We start from the raw sequence: 24,528 nt of genomic DNA, 5'->3' as shown, positions 1-24,528 counted from the left end.
AATAGAAATGTAAGAAAGTTGAGGGTACATGAATGTCATGCAAAGGGCCTAAACCAGACATATAAGTCAAGTACTAACTCTGACATGTCACTTTTAGTATCTCTTGAGTTTACAACAGTTGATTACTCTGATTTAAGTGATGTTCTTGTTGGAGTAATCTTTCCGGGTGCACCATATACGTATTTACATCAAAAATTCTTATAGACTCATTAAGATATTGACGTAATAACTTGATGATTCTTCAGTTTGGTGACTCCTGTGAGTCTATTAATAATTCCAAAAAAGAGGGCACACTGAATGAATGCAAAATGAGCAGTGTATGAGCTGAAATGAGTGATATTTACGTATCATCCATGAATTTGGCATGTACATCACAAAAGAAATTTTATAAATATGAAGTAACAAACGTAAATGTTGCCTTAGTAACATTAAAAATTTAGCTATGATTGTCTACGACCATGATGTGTCAAAAGTATTGTCAAAAGAACATTAATTTATACCATCAAAATCAAAACGAGTTTCCTTAATTTCTTCTACTGGTAAGTTTTATTAATCAATTAATTCCAAATAACTTCCTCATTAAACTATTTCGTCATAAAATATCCTTAACATAGATATAACAAGTTGTTTAAGTTGTGACATTTACTAGTTCTAGTTGTTAGAATGAAGAAACAACGATAAATGGAAGCAATTTTTATTAAAAAAAAATGGTAAGTAAACTTATTTTGGATCTCCCCTATTATTTGGTTTATTATTTTAGGTATTTGTTTCGATGGTTATGATTTTTCCACAAAAAAAAATTAAAAGGGTAGAAGAAAAATGGAAATTTTCCTTTTCGTCTCAGGCATATTATTTAAGGACCCTTTAATCTTTAAGGATCGAGCACACATCAAGTGAGACGTCCTCAGGCTTGGTCCATTTGGCGAAAAATATTAAAAAGCGTCACGTTCCCGATAAGCGGAAGTAGCGCGTCCGTGGTGGCTTTGAAACGCGGGCCCCCGCGGGCTGAAGTGGGGGATGCCTTCTCCTGTTCCGTCCCGTCGGATGTACTTAGGGCGATACGGTGACGCGAGCCTCTCGTCCCTTTAATCTTGCGTAGATGTCCCCGGGCTGAATTAATATAAACTCTTCTTTTGTGGTCGCGACAAGTTATTGTCTAACCGAAGCTCTCCCCATCTCCGTCCTGGTGGTGCACTCTAATGCACGGCGAGAGGACTCCCTTTCGTACCGCCACCACAATGCCGCCTCAAAAGGACTAAAATAATTCCGCAGATTACGCGGTCCTCCTAGTGCTTTTCAGACATTTTCATTTTCAATATTTTTCCTTCGGCCTTCCGGTTTCGACTGCATCAGTTTTTCTCTTTTCCCCTCAACTCCCGAAAGATTCTATCCCCTGGTTTTAGATAAACGGGGGTGAGGGGCATCTTTTATAGGGTGCAGTGGTGATTACTTAAGATGTTCTAGGGATTACCGGACCGAAAAGGAAAACGTATGGTGAATCTACGAAAGAGAATCGCCCCTTTAAATTCTCGTTTAATACTGAAACTTTTTTCTTTCAATTTGTAATATAATAAAACTGTAACCGTTTAAGTTATATTTTTATTTTTCTACTAGAATAAAAACAACCCCTCTGATGTGTAAAACAGAACGAAAAAAAGAAAGAAAAATCGTACTATTCCCAAAGGGGAGAGGAAGCATATTTTGACGTGCATTGTTTACGCGGGTGGGTTACGACAAGGGGGAGAAACGGTTCGTTCTCCCCAAAACTACGCGAGCTGCTCTGAAATTAAAGAGGCCTTCACCGCCAATTAAGTCCCCGCAATTAAGGACTTGCTTGAAACGAAGGATCGCAAGGCAAAAAGAAAACAATTAGCAAAGAACAATGCGCGGCAATGTGCATGACAATGGTTTGAGTGAAAAACGGGGGGAAACTCCCCGTACACCGGCATATTTTTAAGCAAAAGAACAACCCTTCAACAACTTGAAAAAATTTTTTTTTGTTTGTGTTCTCTATTTAATTGTTAATTAATAATGTAAGAAGCGTTGGGGGTAATACACGTGAAAGGTATAATTAATAAAGATGTGAGCCCTTAAAGGACGATTTAAGTTAAGGTCAGTTCGAACCGGGTGGAAATCCCAAAGGGATTCGAGGTCCGGTCCTCGGTAATCTGTCCAAGATTTGTTGTTAAGACTCGAAAGTTCATCACACGGCCTTAACGTGAGCTCCTGACCTCCGGGTGTAATTACGATTTAAAGGGAGTTGATACGTCTTCCCCTTGTCACTTAGATTACCCTTCCTCACTCCGCCCAAAAACATTTCATCCATGTGTTCATCACTTCCGGGCAGCATTTTTTAAAAATTTTACTCATTTTTTTTACTCTATTATACTTTCAGGTTTATGGCTATTCGTTCCCTGATAAAGGAAGTGGCTTTGTTGTTGTACATCATAGGGATATCGCAGGCAGAGAGGGATCTACTTGATGTGAGTGATTTAAACGGATTTTTTTTTTGGTAACACTATCTTGAACGGTTTCGATTCATGATATTGAAGTGATTGACAGCATAACGATAAATTCGGCATTGTATCAATGAGCCCTTTTTGAATACTATTCATTTTGGGTGTTGTAGTATTAATAGAGTTAGACAACATTATCAAGTTATGCCATTTCAATCACTTAAGAAACAAACGCATTGATGTTGATGTTTTTTTTTAAATAATAATAATATCACACGAAAATAATTCAAGACTGATCGTTAGTGTGGAATTTTGTAGAACTTTTTAGCTATTAAACCAGTATTCAATTCTGTATCCCCCAGTAACGACTTTAGGCATATTTGGGTTCTTTTATTCTACCTACATCTTTTCGTTGTTGAACTATCTTTGTGGAATGCCTTAGTGTCTGCACAGTGCCGCCGTCCAAGTGACAAAAGATATCTTTTTAGGGACATAACACATGATAGAAATTTATAATTTGAATAGGGTTCTGAAACTATTTCTCAATAATCTTCAGACAAGTCATTTAGTCCTTTTAAGTCAGTCTTTTAAATGCTTTCAGCAGCTTTTTCAATACAACTCAAAGTTTCCTCAAACTAATAGTTCCTCGCAAGCTTTCTTATTTGCTGTCCTACAAATATATTTTCGAATTTGTTCTTTTAGTATAAATAAACGTGGGTCATTTTTATCCAAAGTCATAATAAAATTTTTCGTTCACCTAAAAAAGAAAATATAAAATAGAGTATTCTGGTATCAGATTTCGTTTAAGCCATTCATCATCATCGGTGACATGACATCGTTATGTGGGTCTTAGAATATCTAGTAATTCTCTTAGATTTTTCTTCATCCCTCATTCTCTCTATATGACCCATCTAACGCAAGCGGTTCACCATTCTTTACTTTCGAATATTGTTAGCAATCTTTCGTCGCTCTTGGATATTATCCAAGATTCAGATCCATAGCCCAAAACAGATCGTATTAAGGTTTTATACAGGCTGATTCCCAACCTATACGCATAAACTTAGAATTTATTCCTCATGACAAACAATGACTAATTGGCGAAAAAATTGTAGTAAAAGTTTGTTAGTTTCATAGATAACTAGATAGGTCGAGGTGGTTTAATGGCCTGACTACCTCTATCGCCCGACCTCAATTCTCTTGATTTTTCTTTCTGGGACACTTAAACAGCATAGTGTGATACATGTTGCTGTCGAGACAATGTGTCAAAATCATGGTTTAGGCCGCACTAGTGGGAGATCGTTAATTCGGCGATCCTAATTGTGTATAGACAACACGGGAATTAATTTCAAACACTTGCTGTGATGTTATTTTAAAATGTGCTGATGATGATTCTGTGATGTTCTGTCTATGTATTCTTGACTTGAAAGCAAATTTCGCGGATATCTAGGAAACTAAAAAACTTTTGCTACAATTTTTTTCATCTCTTACTTATTATTTATCGTGAGGAATAAATCCCCAAGTTTATGCGTATAGATCGAGAATCACCCTGTATATTTAACATGTTCCTTTTCTTATGCGATGTGACCAGTGAGTCCAGATATACAAATTTCGTTCTTATTGTTGATGAGCTTACGTTCATACGTTTTGATTTAGTAGATTTAATTTCAGTCCACTTTAAGCAAAAGGCATCTCCTTGACCTTAAATGATGTCAACATCGTCAACAAAAGCCAGCATTTCCATAGGTGTGTTGATATCTGCATCCCATATGACCTTCTCGAGTAGCATGCATGATAATAGAGATCAACTATTATATCATATTAGTGTCTTGCATCAACAATGAAGTAATCTATCATATTGACTGTAGAACCATCTTAGGCTGAATCATATTGCAGTAGGCCGCAATAGGCTACGTTTTCCTATTATGGTCCTACGTGTTAGTTCTCTCTTCCTAATTTAACACGAAAAACTTTTTCTTTTCCAGAATTATCTTAACATTGTTCTTGGTCATGAGTGATTCTGCGACAGACTCTACTTTCTCGTAAAATGTTACATTTTCGTCCTCCCCCTTTTCTTCCTTAGAAGCATGCACGCATATAAGACTGTAATTAAGGAATTGTTCTTTGAACCCTTGAGTGTGCATAATCTAGGCTTGAATGCCTTAAAATCTCTTATGAGGCTTTTATTCTATTTTTTATAAGAAAACCTATCCCAGTGTGTGTTTAGACGAGTTATAGTTATAAACGATTGTATGATCTCATCTCTTGTAAGGCGATGACGTTGAGTGTATATTTACCAATTTCTTTTATTAGATTCCGGAGTGCGCGAAATCTTTATAGGATCCTTAGATTCTAAGTAGCAATCAATAGATCATGTTAATGTTTTGTAATAGTGTTTATTTCTGGGATCGATAGCCCTGTTCGTTGCGGACCACAGCTTCTGCTCTCGTCAGCCCTAATCCTATTTCCAACCCGGTGATTCCAATTTGGAGGTGATTAGTAGTGATGGTCCCATGATTTTAAGGCATTGCTGGTTGACAAAATAATTTTTGCAGTAATTGAAGGAGATCAAACAAAGGTGCTGTAACTTTGAAATAGTGGCATGTATTTGAAGAATGTTGGCTTGTGTCTAATCTATATAAAAGATACTTACATACTCAAACTTCATATGTGAAAGAAATCGAAGGTGGTTGATATCCATCATTAAGAAGAACGAGTTTTAAACTGGGTTTAGAACAATCTATAAACAGCGTCCATTCCTTAATGTCACAACGATCTTCTAACTCACTCAATTAGTGTTAACATCGACGATTGTTTGGACACCAACTATTCTATCGGATTCTGTGGCAAGTATAGATCAAGGACTATGAAGTTTTATAGATGTTTTATCAAAGTCTGGTACTTCAATGTCATATTTAGACACAAGAGAACAAACGATTTTGTTTCGTCTGGTAGAATCTGTTTATATTAACTTTGTCTTGTTATCAACCAACATATTTTCTTTGCTTAACAACATTACTTTATGTTCATCTTGAAACTGTACACAAAGTCAAAGCCCAAATGGCATAAACGCCAAAATGGTCATCTTTAAGATAGCTACGAGATTTCTAAATCTGCATCCAGTTTAAGCTTCGCAAACAAACTTCAATCGCAAAAATATTCGTTTAAAGATAGCGCAAATGCCTATTTAAATACATGTTGGAAGTTTTTTGTTTTCCTGCAAAATCAAGTAAATGTCGTTTATGCCGTTTTGACTTGGCAGCGTCGATATTTAGTTGTTCCATCGATGAATTTTGTATTCTATAACATTTCCAATAATCTGTATGCAGCAGTGAGTAAAATTTCGCATTTTTGCCTTTTCACTCGCATCATCAAATGATATCGACGAGTTTCTATTGATATTTGGTAGATGTAGATTTGCTCCTATCAGATTGACAAAGTCTTTATTTAACCGTTCAAACCTTCTGTCTAAATAACGTTCTTTTCTTCTATGAGCTGCTAACCACTTAATTTTGAACGACGGCAGCAGACCTTGTTGAATGTTTTGCAAATATTATTGTATGTATTATAGCAATAGTTAACAATCTGCTATACGATTGTCGCAAAAAATTACACACACATTCATCATCTCTGTATCACTAAGTGCATCAAATGCTTCATTTTTGGTCCAAATGTGGTCCATCGATACGAAATTAAGTCTTTCATAATGCTTGTCAGAAAAGTTTACTGTATTTCACATTCAGACAACCTGTTGATACTTAGCACAAAAGCAGCTTTGGGCACTCTGACCAATCATCGAAAAGTGACATCGTGTGGGAAGATCACATATAAACACAAAGCTCACCGTTAAACTTTAATTTCGATCTAACTATTTTACAATAACACTACCAAATTGTGTGGTGGGGGATGATGAACAAACATTGTGTATTGCAACGACATTGATAAACTTAGAAAGAAATGGACATCCTATGCAGAAAAGATGAATGGAGAGTGGGATCCTAAAAAAGAATCTTTCAAAAATAATTTAATTTATTATGAAAGACCATACACGGCTTCCCAAAACTCCCGGGACGGAACTGTAAGTTTTGAACGAGTGAAGAAAAAAATTTGAAAATTTAGGGATCCCTAAAGAGTCATAAAAACTATATTCTTAGATAGTTTAGAACTTCCATACAATGTGGAGTTTTTTTAGGAGATGACAACTCCTACATTTTTAAAAAGCAACCCCTGTCGAGTTTTACCTTATTTTAAAGGCAATGAAAAATGAAACACAACCCCATAAACCAAAACCCGATATCTAAATTCTTTCAAGAATTATGATGGCTAAATATTTTCATGTTTTTTTTGTACGTTTATTACGATATTTATAACAAATGTTCAAATTCTCGACCTTCTTCGCTCTCGCAATGACCCAAACGCTCATAAATAGAGTTTTGAACCATCAGGAGCATATCCCTAGTGATATTTGTGGTTTCTTCAAGTATACGATTTTTCAAATCATTTATTAATTCTGGTTTTATTGCATACACTCTACTTTTCAGAAACCCCCAAAAGAAAAAATCGAGTGGTGTTAGATCAGGAGATCGTAGTGGCCACTCAATTTCACCTCTTCTTCCAATCCAACGGTTTGGAAACGTGCAGCTTAAAAATCTCGGACTGCGGGCCTAAAATGTGGAGGAGCACCATCTTGTTGGAACCACTTATTGTCAATACCATTAGGGCATACGGCACATATACTTGGAACCACTTGTTTTTCTAACAGTTGCAAATATCTGTCTCGCGCAAAAACTTACCGAGAAAGAAAGAAAGAAGGTCGACAATTTGAACATTTGTTATAAAAATCGTAATAAACGTGCAAAAAAACAAGAAAACATTTATTTTCCCATTTGGTAGTCAACCCCTCAAAATTTTTGAAAGAATTAAGATATCGGGTTTTGGTTTATTGGGTTTTGGGGAGTTTTGGGAAACCATGTATGTGATAAGGCTTAGAGTCTTGAAGTAGCTGATTAATCCCTTTATTTGTATGAAGATTATTATGTCGTTCATTGGAAAAAACTGTGGTACAATCCAATATCTTTAAAATTTGAGTTAAAACGATGTGTCCATAAATCATAAATAATTTAGGAATTTTATGAAGGAGGAAATCAGAAAATGATATGAATCGTCACTATAAGGTAAACATTTCATCCCACATACATACATCAATACATAAATATTAAAGTTCTGTATACAGAAAGTTTAGAAAATACACCAAGTCGCAATGACATCAATGTTTATTTGTTACTCTGATCAATTCAATACACGGAAAAGAAAAGCTCTTGGGAAAACTGAGACCACCACGAGAGTGAAAAAAGGAAGAAGTTTAGGGATGAGTTAAACATCCTTTCTCCCCCTACAACCCCCTGACGGTATCGAACGACGACACTAAATTCTAACTGGGGGAGGTAAACGCTACGTGCGTTGATATCAATGGCAAATAGCAAAATATAATGTTACTCCATGAAAGACAGAAATTTTCATGCTCGATTTCTCGAGTGTGAAAATTAACAGACCCGTTGAAGACGATGGCACAGCGGAAGAGGTAGATGATGAGGACGAGAAGGAAGATGATGAGGACGTGGTCCCTATGGCCCCCTTACTTGGGTACCTAAAGTGACGCTTCGCGGGCGAAACTTATCCATTTAGGAAAGTTGGTAAACGAATTTCGACGTACCCTTTGTTCGGGGTAAAATCCGCGCTAAGTCTCCGACGAGGAGAAGGAGCACCTGACGGCGGGCGGGAGCCGTTTCGTTGGCGAACGCGGCCACATTATCTGCCATTGTTCCTGTCGGTTCGGTTTACCTTTTAAAACCGGAAGTGGCGTCTCTACGTGACGACGGGCCCGCTCCTCCTGAGGCGGCCCCTTAATAGGATCACATCGCGACGCCCCCGTGTTTGCGCGGCGACGACGACTATGCTTCTCTGGATATTTACCGACGAGTTCTCTCCCCGCCGAATTGGGTTTAGGGGTGAAACCCTCTCTCTCTTGCAACGACGGCGTTTGAATTTAAAATAATAGCGCCGCTACATGAAAAAATAATGTAGATCTAATCTTCTATGCTCTTAACGGAATGGAACCGAGTAAAATCCTGATTGAATTACCCCGCATACAAATTGAGGGGATGATAATTTTTATTTTCAACCACTTTTTTCTTCCCAACGAAAGATCATAAAATGGACTCATTTTATCTTAATTGCTCGACCCACCCTTGACTATTTCAACCATTTTATTTCTTTTCCATCGCTATACGCCTCCAATTATAAATATAAATGAGACGTCACGAAATTGCGGTGTGAATACGTTTTCTTTGTGGAAAGCATTCAGGGTATTTCTTGAGTGGGTCACGATGCGAGACTGACACCACAGTAATTAACAAGATTTTTTCGCTCCCCGAGTCGCCCGGAACGAAGATCCCCCATCTATATCCCACCAACTGAAAAAAACTAACCGACCGTTAAACCGTGCTAATTCGCGGTTCATAATTGAGTTTTTCCTCAACGTTTGTCGTCCTCATTATTTTACAATTAATGAGACGCAGGTGAATAGGAAATAAAAAATAAACAAAAATGGGGAAAAGAAGGGTTTGCTTTTGCTTTGGTGAAAAAGTAGACGAAGTTGGAACTGACGCCGAGTACAATGACTGGATAAAGGAGGACGAACGAGGAAGGACATTCCTTCAATTAAAAACAAAATTGTTCTCGACTTCTTCCCTCCTCGAATGTAATTGGAAAAACCACTAAACATTTATCATAATAACGCCACCTCACGTCACACCGAGTAACTTACACGAATCCTGTTTATTTTCTCGTTCGTTTCCTTTTCAACCCCCTTTCCCCTATGAGAACCCCTTCGGTTACAAAACCGCTTCACTCCCTTAGTCTTCCTCTTTAGTCGTCGAGCCCAAAGGGGTCGTACGTAATCTTATCAATTATTAAACAGCCCTTGGCCTTAAGTAAAACAATAATTTAGCTACCCAGTAATGGGGTGGTCCAAACATCTCAGGGTGAGAAAGGGCGTTAAATTGTTTTTTGTTGTTATAGACCATCCATCTGAATGCCGACAATCCACCGGAAGTAAATGATTTTCTTCACGAAGTTTTACAATTTCAAAACGATTTTCGATGGATACGAAGACAAGCGCAAGAGTCAGAGATTAATAATAATCAATTTAAAAAATCTGTAAGTCTTATGTAATTTAGTTAATCCAATACAATGATAAATATCATTTTCAGATTTTTACCACACCTTCAAATCAGATTGATTTTCTCAATAAAAAGGATAACCCACAAAACGTTTTGTCGCAACCTGCTAACGATGGCAGTTACGATTTAAGCAATGGAAATAAGCCACAAAATCAACGACCCATTTATAATTTAAGAAGACCTATAAGAAGGTCGTTAAGAAAGAAAAGAAAACGAAAACGTCGCAAATCAGGTCTTGTTAGACGTCGAAGATCTAAGGGAAGCGTCAACTTAGATTTAGATAATGAGCAAGATAGTGGTAGTGAGGTGAAGGTTGTTCCAAGAAGTGAAACAGGTGTTCAAAACGTCCCTGGTCAAAAATATTATGGTAGACATAGGAAATCATCTGAATCATCGGACAACTGCCTTAACCCCGATCACAATGAACATAATGTTGTGTGGAAAAATAGATCTGCGAATGACAGCCGAGATTCTGGTGAATATTATTACACTTCGCCTCACGATGTTCTGGGGTTAGCACAAGATATGGTTGGAGGAAGTAATGATTTAAACAAAAACCAAAGTTGCAAAACATTCGTGAAATCTGCCAAAGTTTCTGGAAGACCATGTAGGAATATCTCGAATCCAGGGATTGTGCAACAAATGAAACCTATTAATCCATTATTTCAACAAAATCCACCTAAATTAACACAAACACCACCTTCTCAATTCACGTTACCTCCACCTCATTACTTTCAACCCCAATTGCAGAGTGGATCAGCTTTAAATTCACCACCCCAACATAATTTCCCTTCATTGGACACGTTTTCATTGCCATCTTTAAAATCAACAACAAAATTTATAACAGAAACAAAAAATAATGATTTCATGAAGTTGGTTAATTACATTGAAACACCAAGTAGAGACAATCAAATTCCCTCGAAACAAGAGCTTCTTCGAAAAGATAGCGATAACCTTTTAGAAAATATCGACCACGTTCTTAAAGCCGATCGAAGTGGTCTTCATATGTTTCAACCAGTAGCTCAACCTCCGAGAATGAGAGAAGATGATTTTTCATCAACGGAGAAGGAATCGCCTTCGTTTGGAATGTACAAAAACTTTGATGTTGAAAACTATAATCATGCAATAATCAAAAATATAATGGCATCAAAAAGAATTCTTCCATCGAAAGTTAATTATAACTTTGGAAACACCAATAAAAGATTAAGATCAGTTAACAAACGCGATGTTGCTGAAGACGACGACGAAGAACACGTTCCAAACGTTGAATTAAAATTCAATTCACGCCCTGAACAAAAATTTAAACCGAAAGCTCCGACAAGTAAACGAAGGTCGAGTGCTAATAAAAAGAAGAAGAAAAAAAGTAATCATCACTTCCCTTTTTTAACATCCGATCCAACGACTTCAACAACCACAATGATTTTACCCAGCGCTGGGTTAATGTTTACTATAAGCTCAACAAGTAATTCAATGGTAAATAATCCTAACATAAAGCTCCTTGAAAACGCTGATGATGATAATAATAAAAATCTTAAAATGACTTTAAGAGAATATTTAAATAGGGAAAATGCCCATAATTTAGAAAAACAACAGCAAGAACAAGAAGATGAGGACAATACTTTTGATTATAATGTGGGCCAAGAAAAGAAAATTGAATTGGAAGACTTAACAGAACCTACATCAGCCGCTGAGCAAAGAGAATTAGGTAGAAAGGATGAATCAGCCACACCAATCATTACCAACGACGATACTGACAATCAATTTATTGTGATTCCGTTGAAAAAGCAAGTTCCAGTTGATGTTATGGGTTATCGCAGTGCTGATTTTGATACGATTAATTCTCTTGATAGTTTTAGAGTTAAAGATTCAGAAGATGTTATTCATTTAGGAAAAAAATCAACCGAAAATAAAGAATTAAAAAAGATTTCCGATTTAGATGAAAAAGTTATTGATACTGATCAAAAAAGAAATATTATCGCAAAGAAAAAAGTAATTCTTGATAACCCATCGATTTTAAACTTAGAAAACGATCAATTTTATTATGAAAATAACCAAGGGAAACTTAGCCCAATTAAACAAATGGATTATAATTATTACGACAACTTTGAACAAAAACGAGAAATTCAAACGAATCAATTATCAAAGAGTATGCCGAATTTTAAAGGAAGAAAATTGCAAAACGAGGAAAATTATTATTATTATGATAATAATGATGAAGCAAACGAAGAAATGAGAGAAAAAAGAGATCCTTACGATTTGTATTTGAACATGCTAAAACGGTCTGAAGATGATGAGCCAGATGAAGAACCAGGAAATGACTCAAAAGAACCCCATTACAAACAAAAAAAAGTTCAAGAAAACGAACCTTTAGATTTGAGTCCAAAAATTGAAGAAACCGAAACTTTGCATATAGATGTTATCGATCCAAAACGAAGATCTTACGCAGATTCTTTCAATAATCTCGATGGGTCCAATAAACGAAGATCTGATGAACAATCACTGCATAAACATGATCATAAAAACGCCTCGGACGCAATAGCTATAAGTATAACCACGATAGATGATTTTCAAGTTTCCGATGAAAAGAATGGGGAGAAAAGTACAAAAAATGGCCCTGAATTGCATATCAAACAAATGAATCAACAGGAAGATATATCTTCAACAGAACATAGTTCTCATTCCAAAAAGAAAAGTACGAGATTCACAAAAGCTACGACTTGTTATACTCAAGAATCTGAGAAAGAATCAAATGAAGCTGAAAGTACAACGGAAGAATCAAAATCTAACAGAGATTCGAACGATCAATCAACTTGTATTTTGATTTCAGCAAAACCAATTAGTATTTCTTCTGAAAAATTGGAGAAATATCGAGAAAAATCCCGTAATCACGCATCTAACCAGGCGGAGGAAGGAGGTGATGAGGAAGAGTTAGAAAATATTAAACATGTTCAAAAAAAAATTAAAAAAAAGATTCGGCCTAAAATGAAATATCGAGATGATGTTATCTTAGATAGTGATGAAGCTGATAATGAAAGCGAAGACGAAGAATATTTGAGGAAAAGAGTAAAAGAAAGAAAAAAAAATAATAACAAATTAATCGAAGAAAGAAAACATTTAAAGCATAACAAAAATTATGATAAAGACGTTTCCGATGATGAGCGTCAACTTGTTTATTGCTATTTAGATAAAAATCGAGATAAAAAAATACATCATAAGCACACAACAACGGATGAATATGATTATGTTAAGCCTAAAGTGATGGCAAGAAGAATCAAGTCTAAAGATGATAATGATGACGTCGACGCTGATGAACTAGAAGAGAAAAATAATTATGATAAATTTGAAAAATATAAATATGATAAATATGATGATAGAAAAGAATCGAATGAAGAAGATAAACAAGATGAAAGACAAGATGAAAGACAAGAAGAAAGGCAAGAAGAAAGGCAAGGAATGGAAGAAGAGGATGATGATAAGGAAGTAATCGATGGAAAAAATAATAAAGATGATGATGAAGAAAAAGGAATGAAAGAAGATGGTGACGAAAAAGATGATAAAGAAGAATTTAACACCAAAGAAGATGATGAAAAAGAATATCACAGCAAACCTAAAAAGGTAACGCTTCATAGCCATAGAAAGAAAGTAGCAAAACATAGAAGACCTAATAAAGAAGATGCACAACTAGAAGAATTTGAGCCAAAAGTAATATACAAACATCTAAAAAAATCAAAAAAAAATAACAAAGCCAAATATAACAATTACAAAAACAGCGAAGGAAATGACGTTATTGGATCATTTAAAGATGATGATGATGACATGGATATAAAACCATCAAGATCTGAGGAAAAAAAAGATGAAGATTTTAATAAAGGTAATCATAACTTTATTATTCACAAACAACTTCAAGTTGTTTTAACTTCTTATTATAGCAGTAACTGAAAAAAGAGCATTGATATTAACAGATGGCGAATCGGCTGTCACAGTTTATCGATCGAAACCGAGACCACGCAGCCCGACGATGAACGTGCAAGATCGTAACGGCACAAAGGTAATTAGTACGACTTGTCATTTGGAAAATGTGGTAACGGGGTCAATGGGATTGATCGAATGTCTACAGGAACAAGCTGAACACTCCTCCGAATGTAATCCTGGATCGACTGATGAAACTCCGCCGAATGAAGATAATCAAGAAACTTCGGAAAATGGTGATGAGGCAGATGTTAAAAGTGAACAAAAAGATGGTGGACAAGAAGATGCTGGACAAAAGGATGCCGAGCAAAAAGATGGTGGGAAAAAAGATGTTCCGGAACAAGATGGTGAACAGAAAGATGATGCACAAAATGGTTCGGAAGAAAAAGATGGTGCAGAACAAAATGATGGTGAGGAGAAAGACGGTGGACAAAAAGATGGTGGACAAAATGATGCTGAACAAAAAGATAGTGGAGAAAAAGATGGTGGACAAAATGATGCTGAACAAAAAGATGGTGGAGAAAAAGATGAGGGACAAAATGATACTGAACAAAAAGATGTTGAACCACAAGATAATTCTGATCAAGATAATACTGCTGAAGTTTCCAAGCCGCGACCAGCAGGAGAAAAAGTAAGTGCTGGAGAAGGGAAAAGTTCTGAACCATTAGCTGCTATGAAAAGTGAAGGCAAAGTTTATGAATTACCTAAAAATGATAGTAATAACGAATCAAAAGATGATGAAGAAAGTGAAACTGGTGGAATTTTAGAAGAAGAAGAAGAAACAGGATCAACATCGGCTGGTAACCAAGGAGATAATGCAATCAATTATAATTATTTCAACGTAACGATTAATATGGTTTCAAATGGGGCGGGTTCTGAAAATCCAAGTGAAGAAGGTTCTGATTTGGAAGTAGGAACGAAATCACCCAAAGTTGACGTGAACAACGATCAAGAATTGCAACAGTTAACCAAAAACATTATTGAATTAATTAAAAAAGGAAAATATTGTAATTCGCCCAATGGACATTCTCTTAAAAGTAGCCATAAGAATGAAACATATGGCCAAGGAGGAAATGTTGGAAGTTCAGGAGAAGAAATCCATCAAACTGAAAATAAAGCCGAACCGGCTGGAGGACAAGACGAAAACGAAAACAATTCTGACTCTGAAGAAACCAAACCCGTTGATGAATCAAAAAAAGTAGGAAAAGTTGAAGATATAACCGAAGGGGGAAGAGAATCCGAAGACACTCAAGAAAATGGCGACGCCACAACGGAGAGTAACGAAGATACTGAACAACCAGATGAAATTTATAAAGAGGAAGGTGATTCACCCGATACAACAAAGACAAATGAAAACAATAATACTGATACTTCCAAACCATTTAATGAAGGGCAGCCTAAAAAAGCACAAGCAGCTCTAAAAGGGGGGCACGATGAAACTGGTGCAGCTTTTAAAGCGAAAGTTGATCAAATGAGGAAGAAAGGTCACCAGGAAGATGATAACGCGAATAATTCGAATGAAAACGAAAAACAATCTAGCGGAAATTGCAAACTTGACCAAGCCAAATCAAAAGATGGGGAAGAAAACAAGGAATCAAGTGAAGATGTTAAAAGTGAAACTGAAGGTGGCACAGAAAATGATGAAAATAAAGAAAGCGAAGACGGTAAAGAAAGTGAAGCTAGCAAAAACGATGAAAAAGATAATGAATCAGAAAACGTAGACAATGAAAAAGAATCTGATAACAAAGAAAATGGTGAAAATAAAAATGCCGAAAATGAAAACGATGATAATAAAGGAAATGAAGACGAAAAAGATGCTTCTGATGAAGATAAAGAACCAGAAACGCAAGATAAAGATAAAAAGCCGAAACAAGGTCAAGCTGCGTCTGTTGGGGAATCATCTAAAGATGAAACTTCCGGTAGCCAAGCAGCTTTCAAAGCATATCAACCTACATCTCACGAAACTGAAACTTCGTCCGCTTCAAAATCTAACGCCGTCTCAGGAAGTTTATCATTAAATGCATCGGCTTCGGTTCAATGTAACAATAACACAAATGCGTTTGAAAGTGCTCATAGAGAACCATTAAAAGCACAGTCTTCGCCATTAAGAGAGGATCCAGTTGAAGATTCCGATTTAATAATATCAGAACCAAAAACAGATAAGAAACCGATTTTAATCAAAAGTAGTACTGTTGTGCATATTGGAGGTAAAACTTCAGCGCCCACAACGGGATTCCAATCGTCAACTCAAGATTCCGACGATGTATTCCCGCAAAATATAGGAGAAGATGATATTAAAGATATAATAACGAGCAGGGAATCCGATAAATATCCCTTATCTTTGTTTCACAAACCTCAATCTCTCGAAGAATTATCTGAAGAAGAAATTCTTGAAAACGATCAAAGAAACATGATGATTAAAAATCCCGAAAGAAATCAAATTTTATCGCAAAATATTCAAGGTTTAATAAGTCGATATAAAAATCGTTTTACACCAAGTTTATCGAGACGAGATATTCGTCCATCTGTCGTACATCATCATTCGGAGAAAAAGCATCAAAAACCCATTCCGAAAGATCAATGTGTTAGAGGCCCGGGTGGTTATTACGACAATGATTTGCTCAAAAGAGAAATTGAAGATGTTTTAAAATTAGATCAACGAAAAAAACAAACGAAACGTTCTGATCATTTAGATGATGACCAATTTTACTACGAAAGATTTCCTCCGAAACGAAACGTTATAATACCAGTCATAAACGCAGCTCAAGAAGAAACCGTTCAAAAAAATAGTCAAAATGTTTCGCCGGATGATTTAGAGTATTATCACGAAAAGAGAATTATGAAAAATTCTTTAGTTCCTGTAGTTAGGCCGGCCAAAGAAGCGTATATGGACATAGAATCGGTAGACGAAGATTTGAAGGAAAAGCTTTTATTTCAAAAAGTTTACGATTCCGTGATGAGATCTAGAAAAAAAGCGCATAATCCCGATATCTATAAATCACTCGATGAATATTTTGAAAACGCTTCAGTTCAAGATGATGATGATTTACCAATTTCCTCCGGAGATGATAGCTTGGATAACATAGAAATACCAGTAAAACGTAAGCAAGAATACGAAGAACAAAAACAAAGAGATGAAAACACAACACCAGATACAGGAGGAGGTTTGGTAGAAGTTTCGCGGCCCAGAAAAAAAGTTGATAACCAAAAAAAAAAACTTAAAAAAAAAATGTTCGATGATATAGTAGACATATCTAAGAATTCATACGAAAATTTTGATGATATTGAACGAACATCAACAGAAAATTCAAAAATTAAATTAGATGATGTTGAAAGTTTTAAAGATGTCATCGAACAACCAATCAGTTTCAATTCAAAAAGAAGTACATTAGGCAGACAATTAAAAAATTTAGAATCCGAGTCATCTTATCTTTCTCCAATCCTCGAAGATGACGGTGGCGAAGAAAACATACGTCTTCGTAGAAAATTAAGAAATCTTCACCAATTTACCAGACAAGTATCCCAACCACCTCTCAATCAAATAATACCATTCAATTACAACGACTACATTCAAAATCATCGTTTTGGTCAAAACTTGGAGCGTGCGAACAATCCAGGAGATATCGCTAGTTTTCGTGACGCTCAAACGCCTCAAAGTGGCAGCCAAGACTTTTCACCAGAAAATGAAATTGCCACCGATTCATCACAAATTTCAACAGCATGTCCGGATAACTTAACGATAACAAAACAATCTGAAGGATATGACGAAGCTTCGAATCGATCAAAAGGAACTGATGATGAACAAAAGAAAAAGGAACGGGAAGATATGAGAAATATGCTTAATGGTGATTTACCAATGAATCTTATTAATATATTTTATGGGAAATTAAAAGATAATAGTGGATTATTTAATAGATTTGGAGGTAGTATATCAAATTCGAAAGAATGTGCTTATGAAAATGTGGTAAGTAGTTTTAATTTAAATATATTTTATGGAATTACTTTATATTGTTGCTATCCCAAATCTATACTCCTTAATAATTTTAATTTCATTAACGAGTTTGTCATATATCATATGTGCGACCTACACTGAATTCATCAATGAAAAATATTTGTTTTCCCATGTCCTTCGAGTATTCATGGTTTAGTCGGAGTTCTTGTTCTTTTCGTTTTATAAAAACTTCCTCTCATGCCATTATGGGGTAATGAGATGTATGGGAAGTGTCATCAACACTTGGAAAGAAGCACAACCAGCACAACATTCTAGATTTTCCTCCTAACTTCTCTATTGAGGACATCTTTGAATGATGTTTCATCAGCGAAGATCTAACATGCGGACATGTTTACATTAAGTAACGTGAAGAAAGCTGCAAAGGTTTTATGTTCATATGAAATTGCGCACCCTATCCTGATTAAAAGTGCTCCCGATATTGAGAAACTCTACCTTTTCTCTGTTTATTTTTTCACATATTTTTTATGTAATCATGTTATTTATGTCAATGGTATTATTATTTTATTATCAGAATATTATAGCTTCAACCCTCCTTGGCATGCTTTCCACAACTCCATCTACGATGGCTACTGATATTTTCTTCCACTAGTCTTAGAGAAGATACGTAAGTTCTTACTGCGTTTTTGGACGGTTATTGCACTCCTTAAATTGACGATCCAATTCATCCCAGAGGTTCTCGATGGGGTTCAGGTCTGAACTCTGGGCAAGTCAATCCATTCGAGTAATCTCGTTGTGACCATACCAATCGATGGTGAACTTCGCAACATGACAGCTAGCGTTGTCGTCCTAAAAGTAGCATGAGTAAAACTGCCATAACGCAGGCAGGCAAGTACATTGTTATCTAAAATTGTTCAGTAGACATCTGTGTTGAGCTTAATATAAATCGGGACCCAAAGTGCCTTGTTGAAGTGGTTTGCTTCTTACTTCTCCATTCTATTGAAACTATCTCTCCTACCAACTTGAATGTCGTCCATCGTGTCCCTATTAGTTTAGCAGAAATTCTATTTCTACACCTCTGAAGAAATAAAATTAAAGTTCGATTAATGAAACAATCAATATGGATTCAGCCTTTCGAATCCTCTATGCCCAAGTAGTTTTTGAATGTCCCCTGAATATTCTTTCTATTAGACTTCAATGCCTCGTTTTTTGATTCTCTCATTACCCATCTTATATGCACTAAGTTGACAATCGTTGCCTGCACCCCATAATCTTGTATATGTCGGTATTCCACACTCTGTCCATTTTGGTATTACCAGCTGCTCTTCTCCAGAAGTCAACTTCCACTGCCTGTAAGCGGTCCTCTAATTGTTTGGTTAGGTACCAGGTTTCGCATCCATGCAGCACCGCAGAGCTAAAGATGTATAACTGCTGTGGTGTGTTTTTAGAATTTTTTTTGTTCAAGAAGAGATTTTATTCCCACTCTATTCTTCACGCTTTGATGATGGTGTTAAAAACCAGATAATTTTTTCTTCGCCTACGCAAAGATACTGCTCTTTTCATTACAAAGCCCTAGTGGTCGTATGCATCTGATTTCCTTATCACATACTCAAGGTTCCCCTCATCCTGAGCCACCACCAGCTGGTCATCTATCATCGTCAAGTTCTATACCCAATCAACTGTTTTTCCATTTCAAATGGCGTCTATTCTCCCTGTATTCAGTTTTTTAGTATTGGACCTCATAGTCTGCTTAATTAATTTGTAACTGTTAGACATCGGTAGTTGTGACAGGTTTTCTTATCGCCTTTTCTATGGATCGGTACTATTCATTCTTCCTTCTAAGTCTCTGGAATACCCTCGCCATTCACAAAGTCTTCAAAGACGAGAAAAGACACGTCATCGTTTTTCAGCAGTAACTAGTCTCCTACCAGCAGTAGGTAGTCTTCTGGAAGTGGTATATAGTCATCTATCGGTAGTATTTAGTCCTCTACCAGCAATATCTATTCTTCTATTACTCGTATAGTAGTATCTCTTGGTAGTATGTAGTTTTCAACAGTATTGAGTCTTCTATAACTATGCTTTGACTGGTCCAACCTAAGAGTTGAATGCCATAAGTCAACACTGGTTTGAGGACTTGTTGATAAAGTATAAACGTGTTGTATACTGTCAAGGGAGAATGTCTACCCAATATTCAGTACATGTTCCTATAATTAAGTCTGAGTTGTTAATATTTCTTTTTGACATGTTGTTTTCACATGAAGTTAGCGTAAAAGGTGCCAAGAATCCTCAGTTGTTATACAACACATACATTAATGCTTGATGGCAATGAAACTAATAGAAATAATCAAGGTTAAAAGGAGAAGGACGGAAAATATGTGATTTACATACAAAACGTTAGGCATATCTGGGTTAAAACTTTCGTTTGCGTTTTCTGTATAGCTATCTAAAGCTGCGAGCTATTCTGAAAGAGATTCTTATTTCCAAGAAGTTTTTTCTATTTAAGTAAAGCAACATCATCTCACTCAAGATGCGGTCGTAAGAAAAGGAAATATATACATATTGTTTTTCATTATTGCTTTCAGTGCTGTTTTACTATGTCTACATTATTTATTTCTACCGAGTCTTTTTACTCTATGTGTTGCTAGTGATTGTGTTAGGATCTGTGCTAACACATAAGCTATGAGTGCTATGAGCTAAGGATCGTAGCAAGCTCCAAGCTATTGAGGCTCGTGATCCTCCTCAGATCTAGTTTTTTACACACTCTGTCTCTTGTGTCATCCAAGTTTATCTTTATCACTCTACTTTATCTTGATTTAGCCATTTCTGACATGCCTTTTGTTTTTATAGACCCTCATTCCATATAATTTTGTTGTTTCTTTCTTCTATATGTTTTTCACATAAGGCAGAGTATGATTGAGTCTCATTTTCTTTTCGTTTAAATTTTTTTGTATTTTTTCATCCAGTATTTTTTTAGTATAACTACTTTATACTGTCTTGAAGCAAGTTATCTGTATTATATTGTATAGGTTTGTTCGTTTCTTTCTTTTCTTTTTCTGGGCGTTATTTTGTTTGTGGATTATTGTTATGATAGTGTTTAGTAAGTACTGACCTGATCGGCATTCTAGGCTTCTACAGACCCGTGTATCTTGGATTCTTAATGTAGTACTCAGAGTTCCTACTCAAGTTGTTGCCCTACATAATCGTTACAAATAAACCCTTAAAAACAACATCCTTAAACAATATTTTTTAATAGATATTTTTTTCTACAGATGAATATTAAATCATTTAGAGAAGATCAAGCAAAAGTTGATATTAAACACGCTGAAGAAATGTTACATGAAGTTATCGTAATGTTAAATAGAATAGTAGCAGATCAAGTGCATAGGAAAACGTGTTTAAAATTATCACCGAATTTAAAATTGTATATAATTCGTATAACTAAAGGAATGAGGAATTTTAAGAAGAGTAGTCAAATAGCAGAGGGTTATCCTTTGCCTAAAATAAAATATAGATCGAGCCAAGACTCAGTAACTGCTCCTCCAGAAGAAGAACAAGGGCATTTACTTTTCGAAGAACCAAGTGGTGAACAGGACATTGGAAAAGAAGAGGCGGATGACAATAAAGATGAACTAAGAAAAAGAATAAGATTGATACAAAGATTGTTAGAGAAATACGAAAGAATGTCTATGAGGTGTCAAGTACAAGTAACTCCGGTTAGAAATTATTTATTAGATCATCTCAAACTGTTAACAGATTTACTTGAGAATTCTAAGTCTTCAGCATCAACTTGCCCAAGTGGTGTTAAAGAACCAAAAGAACCTCCAATATCCGACGAAGAACTTGCAGCGCCACATCAACAAAACATGGCAAATTTTCAAGCGGAAAATAAACAAGTTGAATTCACTACAATATTACAACGTTCCGTTCAAATGAATAAAATTTCCAACAATGAGGTAACACACCGACAGCAAGTGTTGATAGAAACCCAACAAGATCAACGAAAAATTGAAGATATGAACCAATATATTTCAGAACATCAAAAAGTTCATGAAAATCCACCTACAAAAATTCACGATGACGTACGACATGCAGATAAAGATTTACCATTCAGCGATTTAAAAGATTATAGAAGAAATGACTTAAATAACATTCAAGTACCATATTCTGGAAATATGGTTTTGAACCAAAATGTGATTCCTTTCTCCCTTCATTCTAATCCCTCAATATCTGAAGAACATGGTACAGAACTACAAATACGTTCTCAACCACCACCAGCCCCCGCACCACAACCACAACCCGAGCCAACAAAACATGCCAATCAACCACAATGCGCAATTCAAAATGGTCAACAATTAACTACGGGCGGAGGATATGGGGAACCTGAAAAATCTAGAGGTCCAGGTGGGTCTCGAGGTCCTGATGGATCTGAACAGAAGATGAACGGTCCTGATGAAGGTCCTGGAAATCTCGGAGGTCCTGGAAATCTTGCAGGTCCTGGAAATGTGGGAGGTTCTTCAAATCTTGGAGGTCCTGAAGGAGCTGGAGGTCCTGAAGGACCTAGTGGTCCTTCAGGGGCAACAAATAATCCTGGTAATCCTGCCGAAGATACAACAAAATATTCTTACCCAGATTTGGTTACAAAAGATTTAATGCAATTAGGATTAGGCGGAGCAAATACATATTTACCACCATTTAGTGTTGATGGTATGGTGAAAGAAAATATGATGAAAATGAATAATATAGGAAATCCGCAACAAGCTTCAATGGGAGGTGGTAACGCACCTCCTAATCCAACGGGTCCGCAACGCTTATCACCTCAAAGTCTTCAAAGAATTATACAATCAAGTTTATCTACACCAATTAATATGATGATTTCTTCAAAATATCAACCAAAACCACGATCGGGTTCTCAAGAGATTAATGATATTTTAAGTCCATCTTCACGATCTCCTATTGAAGTTCGAGAAGCTTCAACGCCACATAAAGATTCATCGTTGAAGCAGAAACAAAGATATAAAAGAGTGAGCAATGATGATAACGAAGAAGATACCAACGAGGAAGCTTCTTCAAAGATACGAAAATTGTATGATGTATCCATTATTAACAAGAGTAATTTAAAGTCTAAGAACAGGGACCTTCAGGAAATTATGTTATCGAATTCTATTAGCAAACCAGTCTTCGAAATTCCTTCATGACTTTCATCACAAATATTTTAAATGTTTCTATTTCTGATAAGACAAAAATCTGTAGGTTCCTGTTAACATTTAAAAATGTATTTTTCCATTAATAATTGTTCAATATTTTTTCTTCATTTCCAGAGCATTAAATTTATATCAAGAGCCACAACAAGACCTCGTAGAACAAAATGGTAAATCACTTCGTTCAACAATACATAGTCATTTGTTTAACGAAGCTCAAGTTATAGAGTCATCAGGGAATACAAAAATTGAAGATGACGAATCTTCGCATAATACAGAGAGTGTAATACGTGATATAATACAAGATTCCGAGCAACACATCGTCCCGATTGAAGTAAATTTATCTAATGATGACGAAACTTATTTCGTAGCAAACCTGAATCGACCAACGCAATTCCCTGATGCAGAAACCTCACTACAAAGAAAAGATCAAAATGATGTTGTAAATAGGTTTTCACGTAAAAATACTAATTGGACAGGTACGGATAAGTACAAAAAGTTGATTGAAGCATATGAATCGTTGAGAGATAAAAGACAAAACGAAGATCGTTTTTCAAAGTTATTTGCAACAAAAGACGATGATAAATTAATATTAAAAGCAGCCAACAAGCAGATACAAGATATATCTAAAGTAAATTTTGAAAAACCTTTAGTATATAGTTTAGATTGATAGAATCAATTTATTTTTATAATATGTATTATACAACATCTTTTTATATACCCTTATTTTTATACATTAAAAGCAGATCGATTTAATAATTTTAGCCCGCCTTATGAAAACTAAGCTTCAGTGAAACGGCCGTTGTTTTCATTCGTGCGGCCCAAATTGCGAAAACTCACATTTTGATGATGACTTTCTACGGGCAAACACACGCATATCAGCCCCGGTTAGCAGACGTAAATAAGACAATGGCAGGGAGGGAAATGAACGGAGCCGTATCTGGGCAGGAAACGCATTGTCAAACCGCAAACAAAGCAGGACCGGAGTGTGGCGCTAGTATCGCCTCTCGGTCGCGCAAAAAGAGCGTGCGCGCATACCCTTCTATCCATCTATATGGTGAAAAACCAAAAAGTTACGGCGCGCTTTTTGAAAAGCCATATCGATACAAAACTTTTTCGCTTTACCTTTGTTTTAAATCTATTTTGACCGTGAAAAAAAAGTACATAATGGATTTGTTATCGTTTCGTGAAATATAAAGCAATAAATTCTCATAGATTTACTAGTCACGTAAAATCCTTTATAATTGCTTTGAGCATCCCAAAAGGGATAAAACAGTTTTGCAAAAAAATCGTTTCTAATAAAGAACGCGAGTTGAATAGAAAATAGAGAACAAGTTATGTTTTTTTGATTGATGATCAAGTTATTTTTATTCCTATTTAAATAAATTTGGAAACAATATGTTTGAAAATAGTTAAAGAGACAAGACGAAAAGCTTTGCGTTGAACGTATAAAATCCAAGCCTAAAACAATGGGATCTCGAAATTAAAGTCCGCTAGGATTTCTATAATCCCTGTAATAAGCAGCCGGGAATATTCTTGTTTTTCACCCGAGCGGGCTTTCCGAAGGAGTAAGAAAACCGTCTGTGGCGGTCCATTCTCGAAAAATAATACCCCCGTGGAATAACAGAAACCCTACGAACACCTGCGTCTTTGTTTGTAACTACTTAAGTTACCCTCCTACAATCTAATCTTCCAAATAAAAAATTGTATGTGTTTTC

General features: G+C 35.9%; 1 protein-coding gene across 5 annotated transcripts; it reads left to right on the top strand.

Moving 5' to 3' along the window:
* Positions 1–438: 438 nt before the first annotated feature.
* LOC111429598 (uncharacterized protein PF3D7_1120600-like) lies at positions 439–23,552 on the top strand. Of its 5 annotated transcripts, XM_023043890.2 has the most exons (8): positions 439–539; positions 2,396–2,483; positions 9,534–9,671; positions 9,725–13,565; positions 13,624–13,742; positions 13,812–17,627; positions 20,882–22,695; positions 22,931–23,552. In XM_023043890.2, the coding sequence occupies exons 2-8, from the start codon at positions 2,400–2,402 to the stop codon at positions 23,478–23,480; spliced, it is 10,362 nt and encodes a 3,453-aa protein (XP_022899658.2). In that variant the 5' UTR covers positions 439–539; positions 2,396–2,399; the 3' UTR covers positions 23,481–23,552. The 5 variants fall into 5 exon arrangements, 4 of the variants coding, with proteins under 4 accessions (XP_022899658.2, XP_071053830.1, XP_071053829.1 ...); XR_011640968.1 differs by having other exon boundaries at positions 13,624–17,627; positions 20,882–22,858; positions 22,931–23,022; XM_071197729.1 differs by having other exon boundaries at positions 13,657–17,627.
* The last annotated feature ends 976 nt before the right edge of the window (positions 23,553–24,528 follow it).

This window comes from Onthophagus taurus, chromosome 7 (genome assembly GCF_036711975.1).
Source record: "Onthophagus taurus isolate NC chromosome 7, IU_Otau_3.0, whole genome shotgun sequence".
NCBI lineage: Eukaryota > Metazoa > Arthropoda > Insecta > Coleoptera > Scarabaeidae > Onthophagus > Onthophagus taurus.
Note: the sequence above shows the minus strand (reverse complement) of the source record. Positions and strands in the feature narration are given on the sequence as shown.

Coding starts and splice junctions, on each gene's coding strand:
- LOC111429598 (XM_071197728.1), top strand. CDS start 2,400: ATGGCTATTCGTTCCCTGATAAAGGAAGTGGCTTTGTTGTTGTACATC. Junction 2,484..9,533: donor CAGAGAGGGATCTACTTGAT/GTGAGTGATTTA, acceptor TTGTTGTTATAG/ACCATCCATCTGAATGCCGA. Junction 17,628..20,881: donor AATGTGCTTATGAAAATGTG/GTAAGTAGTTTT, acceptor TTTTTTCTACAG/ATGAATATTAAATCATTTAG.